At 42.9% G+C, this 11,919-nt stretch overlaps 1 protein-coding gene across 2 annotated transcripts in view; it reads left to right on the top strand.

The window, feature by feature from the left end:
• Nucleotides 1-1,715: 1,715 nt before the first annotated feature.
• The window catches only part of SIGIRR (single Ig and TIR domain containing), a 28,873-nt gene continuing 18,669 nt past the window's right edge, over nucleotides 1,716-11,919 (top strand). Inside the window, exons 1-3 of one of the 2 annotated variants that reach the window (XM_077287859.1) lie at nucleotides 1,716-1,947; nucleotides 2,231-2,283; nucleotides 10,247-10,439. In XM_077287859.1, the coding sequence (XP_077143974.1) occupies nucleotides 2,277-2,283; nucleotides 10,247-10,439 (200 nt within the window). In that variant the 5' untranslated portion in view covers nucleotides 1,716-1,947; nucleotides 2,231-2,276. The remainder of the gene's footprint in view (nucleotides 1,948-2,230; nucleotides 2,284-10,246; nucleotides 10,440-11,919) is intronic. The other variant, XM_077287860.1, reaches the window with a different exon arrangement.

Below are 11,919 nucleotides of genomic sequence, written 5' to 3'. Positions count from 1 at the left end.
GGGAGCAGCTAGGGAGAGGCCGAAATCTACATCTAGTAAATACTGGGGCTGTGGAGTCGGAGTCGGTGTCCATTTTGGTGGAGTTGGAGTCTTTATGAAATGGACAGACTCCTAAAATGTATACAGTAATATATTGGGTACAGTAGTTCAGTGTAGGATGTGCTGTTTTTCAAAAGAATTTTGGAAAGTTATGAAAATGTCCTATAAATGCCTATTCTGTTCCTGATCTAAGGATCTGGGCTTTTAGTTGAGATGAATCTGTGCTGCACTTTATGCACATGCTTAGTAGTGACCAGTGCTGTGGAGTTCGTAGTTGAGATGAATCTGTGCTACACTTTATGCATATGCTCAGTAGTGACCAGTGCTGTGGAGTTCGTAGTTGAGATGAATCTGTCCTGCACTTTATGTACATGCTCAGTAGTGACCAGTGCTGTGGAGTCGTAGATGAGATGAATCTGTGCTGCACTTTATATACATGCTCAGTAGTGACCAGTGCTGTGAGGTTGTAGATGAGATGAATCTGCTGCACTTTATGCACATGCTCGGTAGTGAGCAGTGCTGTGGAGTTGTGGATAAGATGAATCTGTGCTGCACTTTATGCACATTCTCAGTAGTGACCAGTGCTGTGGAGTTCGTAGTTGAGATGAATCTGTGCTGCACTTTTTGTACATGCTCAGTAGCGACCAGAGCTGTGGCATTGTAGATAAAATGATTCTTTGCTGCACTTTATGTACATGCTCAGTAGTGACCAGAGCTGTGGGGTCGGAGGTGAGATGAATCTGTGCTGCACTTTATGTACATGCTCAGTAGTGACCAGTGCTGTGGGGTTGTAGTAGATGAGATGAAACTGTGCTGCACTTTATGTACATGCTCAGTAGTGTCCAGGCCTGTGGGGTTGTAATAGATGAGATGAAACTGTGCTGCACTTTATGTACATGCTCAGTAGTGTCCAGGCCTGTGGGGTTGTAGTAGATGAGATGAATCTGTGCTGCACTTTATGTACATAGTAGTGACCAGTGCTGTGGAGTCAGGGACATTGAGTCGGAGAAGGAGATTTGGTGACGCCACAGCCCTGGTAAATATCACAGACTCTGTAAGAAGTTAAAGAAAATTGAATGCAAGAGGAAAAGTCATGGGACAGAGCGAAGAGCATAGTAATCTTAAAAAAATCGTTTAGTAAAAAAAAAAAAGTCACCTATTTACAGGATAGGTGACAACTTACTGATTGGTAGGGTTCCGACCGATGGGACTCGCACCAATTGGCAGAATGGGAATTTTTTTTATTGCCAACGGGACGCTTTTAGTTACAAAATTAAGCGGCGGGTTGGATACTTGTCCGATGCTCCATTCCTTCTCTATGAGGATGCCAGAAAAAGCCAAATGCAATGCTTTGCAGCCTCGAATAGATTGGCGGCCGAGCATGTGCACTATTAGAAATAAAAGTGCCCAGTTCTGTCGATCAGTGCAGGTCCCAGCGATCAGACCCCACCAACCAATAAATGATTTTTTTCTTGTGGATAGTTAATAACTTGTTTTCACTGGATAAACCCTGTAAGCTCTTCGTGTCCTGAACTCATTCACTCCTGACAGCAGTTATTCTGTGTCTACTCCCATATAGTCATTGAGCAATGCAGCGTCTGTCCTCTGTGTTCTTCATCCAGGTAGTCGCACACTTCCTGCTTCTCCACCGCCCGCCTCCTGCTCCTCCTCACACAGGTGTTGTAGGTGCCAGGCTAGGAGCATAGTGCAGAAGAGCACTCGGGCTGTAGGTAAAGCTTGTGTGTCTTTGTAGTGGATTGGAAGGGCTGAAATCCTGTAAAGTTGCATATTTTGTATCTCCGTTACCTTTTCGCTGGATGCTGTGCCTTCTTCCTCATCATGGGTCTTCTTGCAGCTCTGGGTTGACATGTCAGGAGGTAATCATTAGCTGCTCACTCCGTCGTCCAGGTTTGTACATTCCTTCCTTGTCTTCTTTCATTATTTTTTGTTATTGGTAACAGTTTCTGTCTATAATGTATGTATCCCTTGTGAAATATCTGCATGAAGGCAAGTGGCGGTGATAGCGAGTTCCTGGCACCAGCACCTGGGATATTTACGTGACCTTGAGACCGTCACGTTTTATTCTAGACATTTTTATATTGTGTTTTATATTACCTACGTTGTTACTGTCACAGTATGTCATTTCTACGTCATGGCACCTGGTGTCACATGTTCTTCTGTCTTCTCGCAGCTCGGACACACTCATCTCATCGATAAGCCTGTGACGTTCTAAGATAATGGCTGGTGAGGATTGCCACTTACTTACATTTTTACCTACCTAACGTGCCATAATCGTTGCAAGTGACAATTCTTCCATTGTCATGCTGTTATTACCAGTAATTGAAATTTTCAAGGTTTTCTTTCTGAAGTTCTAGCCCAAACTCCTATTTAGAAAATGTTTGTACGCCATTTCTAGAAATGGAAATTCATAGAGTTTTTTTACTCCAGAACAATGTTGTAAAATGACCCAAATGGTGCACCATCGTTGTCACACTCATGTCTAGAGCGCAGAGCGGTGTTCCCCAACTCCGGTCCTCAAGAGCCACCAACGGGTCATGTTTTCAGGATTTCCTTAGTAGTGCCCAGGTGATAATTGCATCACCTTCACTGGCAATAATTCCATCACCTGTGAAATACTAAGGAAATCCTGAAAACATGACCTGTGGTGGCTCGTGAGGACTGGAGTTGGGTAACACTGGCGCAGAGCCTTGATTCATGGTGTATGGTTCTAGATCCCACCAAATTTGGCTTTTGATGACGTATCCCAGACAGAATTACTTAAAAAGAATCTGGTTTCTAATGTGCAGGCAGGATGTCCTAGAGAAGAAGGAGTCGATCAGATATACTTCTTTGTTGGAAAGTTTAGGCAAATCTTGCATTATATTCATTGAAAGCCCTGGTGTTGGCTTATGAGTCCAGTGGGAGGTCCTGTCCAGTGACTGACAGTCTTCCATATATGAGCGGGCAAGCAGACATGGCTGTCAGTCATTAGTACAACTGCCCACTGCATGCAGACATAGATTTAAATGAATAAAATACAACTTATGCTGACTATTTTCTAACAAGCCTGTTCTGTATATCAATCTGCTCAGATTCTCTTATCTACACCATGCTGTCCGGAGAGTAGGGTGCATGTACAACATGACAGGTAACCTTTATGTCCATCCAGAATGGGTGACTATCTGAGAGAGTGGCACCATCTCTGCGGCTCTTCATGCCCATTTTTCTGATTGGCTACATTTAATTTAAGTATGCATGGTAGCAGACATGTTCTTCTCCAAACCTGGGGGTGGAGAGGTTGGGTAACAGAAGAAATAGAAAATCTGGTGCCACCTGCCTCCCACTAGGAGTCTGTAGAACCGATTAGGGTACGAACACATGGGGTTTATTAAAAAGTATTTTTAATTTATTTCTCATTGTTATTGGGCACACGGTTTTGCAGGATTGAGTTATGAACCCCTGGGTATATCTGCTGCATTTTGTGGTTCCAGACTTTTGAAATCTGATTCGAAAACTGCGGCGAATATCCACAGCATAAATCGATCACACACTTGTTTTTCCCGAGACAGCGCCGCTATTGTTCACAGGCCATGAGTGGTATTGCTTTTCAGTCCTATTCAAGCTACGCTTTCATTATTGTAATACTCACTTCATGCCCTAGCGCTAGGTGTAATGCCCATTTGACCACAACAGTGAGGACTGTTCCTTAGGACTAAAGGTCTGATAATTGCAAACTTTGGAATGCAGATTTTTTTTTTTTTTAGCTGAAGGGGAAGCACAGACCAAAAAAACATTCATCAAAGATCGTACAGTGTCGTATTGGGGTGTTGTCTCCTGCGCTGCAGAGAATTGGCATTGTGTGGCTGGAAATATGTAGTGTGTTTATCAAGGGCCAAAATTTCTTCATAGATTATAATGAGAGATTAGAACAGGTATGTTCGTTGTCTTGCTCTTTCCTAAGGTTACATTCACCTGCCGTGGGTTTATTTCTGCTGTGTCCTTCACAAGTATGGCCACATGAAATCTCCTGTGGATTGTATAGCACATTCTTCTGTGGATTTAACCACCCACTGACTATACAATACGTGAGACCTTCAGGTCTGAGACAGATGGGCCATATTGTACATTTAATTTTTCACAATATGCAATCAATTCTTCATGAATCTTTTTGCTAAATTTGTCAAGGTTTTCGAAAATCCCGTCCAGTTGCATTGCATAACACATTATTGTAGATTTATTATGCAGACTGAAAATTGGCCTGAGGGGGTATTTGCGCATGGCTATGATTTTTAGGGACTGTTCAATAATTACTGGTCAGTTGGGAACCTCGGTTATCAACAGGAAACCTACGTGGTTATTTTCGGGCGGGTTTGGAGTGGGACTGCTCTGATAACCCCCTGAAAAAAGTGCACAGAGACTTCTCCAAAAAATTTTGCTATTCATTTCTTGTAAGGGAATTTGCACACAGTCTTTTCTGCAGAGATTTTGGAGCAAAAAATGAGCAAAACCGCCCAATTTTTGATGATTTCAGTTTTTCAGGAGGATTTGGAGAGTTTCCGCTCAGTTTTTGCTCCAAAACCTCTGCAAAAACTCTGTGTGCACATATCTAAAAAAATGACTTACTGTTCCTATGTTCAGACTTGGAGCGTCTTTTAAGTGCGTCAGTTTTCCAAAAACGTCAAGCAGTTAAAAGCACCACTCCAACATTTTTTTTATTGCACTGCTGAAGTGGTGCTTTAAATGTAATTCCCCTGCCCCCTGTCTGATAATCACCTTTCGGCATTTTCATTTGCCACCGCTCCCGTCATTAATCCATTGAAAAGTGACCTGCCTGACTCTCCAGTGTTTCACGGAGCGGCCAGAGGTCACTTTTCAATACATGGGAGCCTGGTTCTGGCTCTGATAGACTTGTATTGAGAGCATTTGACGTAATGTCTGACTTCCGGCTAGTCAGAAGCTACTGTCACAAGATGGTGCGCAGGACTGGAGCGGCATCGAAAAATGGTAAAGGCGCCAGAGGGTGAGTATATGATTGGGGGCTTAGATTTAAAGCACCACTCCAGTGGTGATATAAAAAAGCTGGAGTGGTGCTTTAAAAAAAATGAGCGAACCATTCTTCAGGCATTTTCCTGCGTAAAAGATGCTTTATAGTTTACAAAAAAAAAAGCGAATAGGAAGGCAATAAAATGGCCTGAACATGCCGGGTGTCTTGGAACATTTTGTGAAAAAATGCTCATGTTTTACTCATTGCTTAATGGACTTAATAAAACACCTGCAAATCACCCCAAAAACTCTACAAAAAAATGCTACAAAAAACACTTAAAGAAACCCTCAAATTAACTTTTTTTCAATAAACATGTGTATGTAGTGTTTCAGTGTATAAATATACTCCCCTACCGCTGTCTTCTCCGGCATCCAGGGCCATTCTGCTCCTCTTCGCAGTGACGTCACCTCTCTTCACACTGGGGTCTCAGTGTGACCCAGAAGTGGGTTTTACAGTGTACGTCTATAGATTGTCAGAACAAAGCCCCACATGATTACACTGTAAAAGAGACTTCCGGCTCGTGCATAGAGCTCAGCGTGATCCGGCAAGTCGGCATACTCGTCACGGGACTCGGAAGAGGAGCGGTGTTGGAAACAGGAGTAGATAGTGGTAGGTGAGTGTATGAACACACCGATACTACAGTACGTGCACATGTACACAGGTATTCCTGGAAGAAAAAGTTAATGGGAGGCTTCTTTAAGAAAATGCCAACAATAACGTTTACAAAATGCTTGAAAAAATGACCAAAAAGAACGTTTTTGAGGGAAACAAATGCTGTGGTTTCCATTTGAAAACCTAGTTGTGTGAACATACTCTGGGGTGCTCGCAGCACTTATGATTCCACCGTGGCTGTTTCTTCCAGCCTTGATCTGCTTCATCAGCTTTCCTGACATGTCTGTTGCTGACTATTCTGGACAATCCTTTGTTTCACAGCTCTGCTCCTTGCTGTTCCTCTCTATTTCCTAGCAATGGAAGAATAAACTCACCCCTGGCATTTCTCGGCGGACCTGTCCAATAGATTTAGCTTGACACTATGTAATGCTTGGTTTTTTCACTTTGGTGGCGCTGCTGACCTACTGACACTTACTGACAGTGAACACCAATCACGGCTGTTTGTTTGGAGTCCCAGGGACTCTATATGATTAGTTTATTATCAAGGGACTTTTCTAACAATTATGGGTAGGACACGGACTGTTTTATGACCGCTTGTATCTGCTGCACCCTGGGGAGGATATCGGCTGCTATTCCCTCTGGCCGGTATCGTGCTCATATATTCATCAATCGGAGAAATGGATATATATGGTACAAATATGGAGTTGTTGTAAGCCAGTCCTCCTTCTATAAAGGTGAATCAGTGACTTTCTGAGCGCCGGTCACAGCAGAACAGTGCGCCTCATTGTTGGCTGTTTTTGTCCGGTGGCTGGGTGGAGGAGTGGTCATGTCAATTATCAGTTAAATTAGTCACTAAGTATTTTTCCAAAGTCTTACCTTATAATTTATTTCCATCCCAGCCTTGTATGACTTGCAGTCACGGATGGGATGATTCTTTACTATGCCGTGGATGAATGGACATTGCCTTCTGACCTAAGATTACAGTATACAACTCATCCTCCTTCCAAAGTGCGTCCACTCTACCCTGTCCGTAACGCTGATGGTCACGCATTAATTATTAAAGTCATCCTATGTTACTGTGATTCCGGTCACTCATGATTAGAGATGAGTGAATATCTTCGTCTCCCTCCTTATTCTGCAAGCTATAGCGCTTACTAAATAAGCTGCATTGGGAACCCGGCTTCCTGGATCGCTCCCGATAATCAGGTGTCCGGCGCCGCAGCTGCATGTGTCACGGTTGTGTGACAGTCACAGCACATGCATGGAGAGCATGCGTGTTGTGACTGTCATGCAGCTGCGACTTAGAACAGCTGATTATCGGGAGCGCTCCAGGTATCTGGGTTCCCGATGCATTTTCTTCAGTAAGCGCTATAGCTTGCCGAATAAGGAGGGAGCCGACGATGTTCGCTCATCTCTACTCATGATAAACAAAAATCTGCTTCATAACCAAAATGTTTTGAGCCTAGTACCAGTTTAAAGGGTTAGGTGATCACTTACTGATGGGTAGTGATGAGCGAGCATGCTCGGATAAGATACTGATAGTGTCATCAGCATTCACGAATACTATGTTTGAGTCCCCGAAGTTGCATGTCATGATAGCTGCAACACATGCAGGCTTAGCTTGTTTGTTAGACAATCCCTGCATGTGTTGTGGCTGTCGAACAGCCGCTAGACATGCAGCCGCGAGGACTCGAACATAGTATTTGAGCACACCCAAGACCCTCTATGAGCACACAAGCATGCTCCAATAACACCTTATCTGAGCATGCTCGCTCATCACTAGTGGTGATCTGACTGCTGGGACCCGCATCGGTCAGCAGAACGGAGAGTGTTTATCCCCAGCGGGTCACTTTTACAAAATGGCCCAACCACCACTCCATTAATTCTCTATGTGGCTGCCAGAAAAAGTCAAGCACATAGTTCAACAGCACCATAGACAATGACTGGAGCAACTACCGATCCATTCTAACAGGGGTAAAAGTGCCATGAATCAGTGCAGGTCCCAGCGGTCAGATCCCCATCGATCAACAAGTTATCACCTATCCCACTGATAGGGGATACCGTAACTTGTTTTTACGGACTGCCCCTTTAAAGAGGTATTAAGATTTCAGCCAATGTTTTTTTTTTTCTGCAATGGAAAGTTATATCATTTGGCACAATATACTTTCTGTATAAATTCTTGCAGATATTTTCAATCTTCCTGGGCATAATAACCTATCAACGTCATGAGATCACTATACTGCACGTGTGACCATCACATGACCCATGCAGATTTGTATCCATTAGATGCAAACAATGAACGCTGCAAGTAAATTGCAGCAAGCAGATATCTTGATGGTGAGGGAATGATACAAAATGTCTAAAAAAGATATTATATAACTTTCCCATATACAATTAATATTTTTTTATGAAACCAGAATGCCAAGCAAGTTAAGGTAGACCCCTTTCCCATTGATGGAGCAGCCACTACCATTAACAAGAAAAAGTCCATTAATTGACATCTTCTATTAAGTTGTTAAAAACTCTTGGAAAACTGGCTGACAACTTCTATGGGAACCATATCAGCTCCCCAAGTGGTTGTCAGTCATGTAGTTCTCCCATGGTTCTGTGCACCATTCCAGAAGCTGCTGATGTACAGTATGACCACGTAACTTGGAAAATAATTAAACAGTAACTAAACTTTTGTACATTGTTAAAATGCTCACTGGTTTAGTTACTCTTTAATTTTGGAGGTCATCTACCTATAGATACTATATGAATGAAAATAATCTCATCTGCCATCCAGTCCTGGTAATCCGAACCCCAAGGACTTAATGTTACACTGCACTTGAGTCTAAGGGGTGACAAGCCAAACCTGGCATGTCAGAGTGAGGAGACTCATAAGCGGTGCAAGCTCCTCTGGGAAATTTAATATGCAAATTGTCTCTTCAGAAGAGCACCAGAACACTAGTGCCACCTCTTCAGAGAGAGAAAGGACTAGAACTCTAGCGCCACTTAGTATAAAAGCTAAACCAGAATCTCAATTAGCAGATAGTGTTTCAGGGTGTTGCCTCTCATCAGTGCAAAGTATGAGATGTGATTTGGCTAGGTGAGACTCTCTGGACTGTGGCCTAAGGGGTAATGTTTCTCTTTGTGGAGAATGATAAGCCAAGCCTGGCATGTAAGAGTGAGGAGACTTATAAGCCATGCATGCTCCCCTGGGAAATTTAATAAGCAAATTGTCTCGTCTGAAGAGGACTAGAACTCTAGTGTCACCTATTGGAAGCAGCGATCCAACAAGTCAATATTGACTCTTTAATTCCATTAATTCAGGCCTTTTTGACTATTTTTCCTGATGTGAATAATAATAGTAGCACATATGGATGTCAACCTGTTCAGGATAGATGGAGTATGGGCTCGCAGGCCATATGTGATATTCCCACTGTATATTGGTTCCCCCACCAGTCTAGGTATACGGATGACCCACGAAAAAACTTCTGGGAGGTTGTGATCATGGAGGTAATACTTCAGCATCATTTTTCTGTAGCAGCTTCCAGGCATTCATCAATGGAAGGGAAACCATTGTTTTTAGTCCACAAACACCATATTATCCTGACTGCAGTCAGTGCCGGACGGATCCCACCAATATTTATATGTGAAACACAAGTGGAAGCCAGAAAGGAGGAATGAAAGGACAGAAGGCTCAAGTCACGTCTGCAAATTTATTCCAAATAATAAACAGTGGCATTCTCTCCTTCCAGTATGCCCGGGGATCCAGCGCAGGCCAGTTAGAAGGTTTCCACCATCTCTTGAAGTAATGTCTGCCCCGTTGGACAATCACAGAACATCTGCAACCTATAGAGGTCAGATGAAAAGTTATCAGAGAAACATCAGACAAATCGCTCTTCTCATCACGTGAAAGCTACAGCTAATCACCAGCTGCAGCAGTGCTGTGACCTCCAAACAGAGCAGCCACAGCTTCGTTGGCACGCGTAGACCTCTGGAGCGGCCTGTACTAGATCTGTAGTGGTGCTGGAAGGTGAATGTGCCTCCATTTAATATTTTTAATAAATCCATGACCAAAAAAATGATCTGCTTTAAGGAAGCAGATAATTTTTAAGTATATATGAGATACCAGAATGAATAATTTTTTGTTCTTTAGTTTCCATTGACAAATCTCCAGGAAGGTCTCTGGATTCAGGGCAAGTATGTCCATCTCTGAAGCTCTGTATCTTCAGATCTGAAGTTCCCTACTTTTGTGAGAGCTGAAGTTGTCACGTTCCAGACGTGTTCTGGTGGCATTATTAGACCCCTGGCAATCAGCTGTCATCTGTTGTAAGTATTCCATTTATCTGCAGCGCCACCACTGGTTATATGAGGCATTGCACAGTATTTGATCAATAGGGTTCATGTAATACGTGGATACGCTAGGCCTCGATAGCAAGCACCAACCATTGTACCTACAGTCCAGTCTGGATAGATCCTGTAACCTCTGGTTTTATTTCCTAGTGTATTTGCGTTTAATGAAAAATCTAGTATTAATATTATTGATATCCCCCAATTCTTTTCTAGAAGGTAGAGAATGTGGGTTTCCGCTTCCTTTCATTTCACCCCCGACCCTGGAGGAGGAACTGTGGCCGCACCTGGGCACCACCGTGTCCCTTAATTGTACGCTGTCGGTATTAGGCTCATGTAATGGCAGTGTCACGTGGCAGAAGGACGGGAAGGCGGCGGAGCACCCATACACCGGGCACGACACTGTGTGGTAAGAGAGCCATCTGTCACACATCAGATCTGTGTTATTTACAAGGTATGATTTGTAGGGTGTAAGTACGGTAATTAATCCAGTAATGTAAGTTCACTAACCGGTCAGGAACTCCCATAAAATTTATTGTAGAATGAGAACTGGTTAAACGCCGTTGACAGGATTATGAAGTACAGTAATACGTCTCTAGTTTCTCTGAAAGTCACTAGGCCTAGGATTGGGAAGCATGGCAGCCTGGTCTGAAGGCTGTAACTAAACCCCCATGGATGTATAAACATATCCTATATATCCCTATGGGCATTTTCCACATAACCTTAGTTGGGATACTTCTAGCCTTCATTCTACATAAGGCAAAAGTGAAAAATTACCCACCCCTGTCCATGATTGGATTCCCCAGTGATCCTGATAATGGGGCTCTACAAAGCCCCTTCTGAATTGAGCAAAGGTCAAACATACGCTCCTCCAATCCATTCATTGTCTATGGGACTGCCGGTAAATACAGAATGCTCTGCTCGGCTATTTTGGGCAGTCCATAGACAATGAATGGAGTGGAGGTGCACATGGTTGACCTTTCGCACCATTCAGTGCAGAACCCTGTTCGTAGGATCAATGGATGTTACAGTGGTTGGACCCCTAATAATCAGTAAGTTATCTCTATCCAATGGGGAGCTGTTGATGCCACCAGGTAGGAGGTGGCCCTCACGGCTCCTGTTCAGTGGACTCAGATTACTTACATGGCTAATGGACCAGGTGGTGCAAATCAATTCACACCAACATGCTACTCCAGTCACTAAAGTGTCATAATTTTGAGGAATTTTCAGGGCGGCTTCACCATACCTTGTCCTACCGCACCTCCGACAAATGTTGCACCATTTTTGCACAACTTCGAATTGTGCAAAAATTTTGCAACACTTTAGAGGTTTTACATCAGAAAACTGCCGAAAAGATCTTGATGAATCGGACCCTACACATCAATCTACTCCATTTCTCCTGCTTTATAACATAAAGTCAGAATATTGGACACCATTCTCATGGTTTTCTTTGGGATCTCTGTCTTGTCTACTTGGATCAGACCGAGCACCTCCAAAAAGGGCTTAGTTAGTGTAAAACTTGGTAAGGGAAATCTTGGCTTTCTGACAAAATTTGTTAAATTCTTTATTTATAGTTTGCCAATCGTCAGCCTAACGCCAGAGACACCTCGGAAGTAGCTTAGATAAGGACCTTCATAGAAATACTGATAATGCTGTTATTAATTAAAAAAGTGTAAAAAACTACCTATGTTCTAAGAAGATTGCTTGCAATTCCTTGTTGAAGAAGCCTCACATAAAGGGATAGTTGGATGGGGTTTCATTTGGGGAGGGCGATATTCCAAAAGTTAGAGGACAATCTCAATGATATGATGCAAGTAATTATCAAAATAGTCCAGTTAAGTATAAGAAAATAATTTATAGCTACAACTTTTTTTTATATTGTTTCTTAA

Source organism: Ranitomeya variabilis, chromosome 2, assembly GCF_051348905.1.
Source record: "Ranitomeya variabilis isolate aRanVar5 chromosome 2, aRanVar5.hap1, whole genome shotgun sequence".
NCBI classification, from domain to species: Eukaryota; Metazoa; Chordata; class Amphibia; order Anura; family Dendrobatidae; genus Ranitomeya; species Ranitomeya variabilis.
This window is presented reverse-complemented; position numbering and strand designations above follow the sequence as displayed.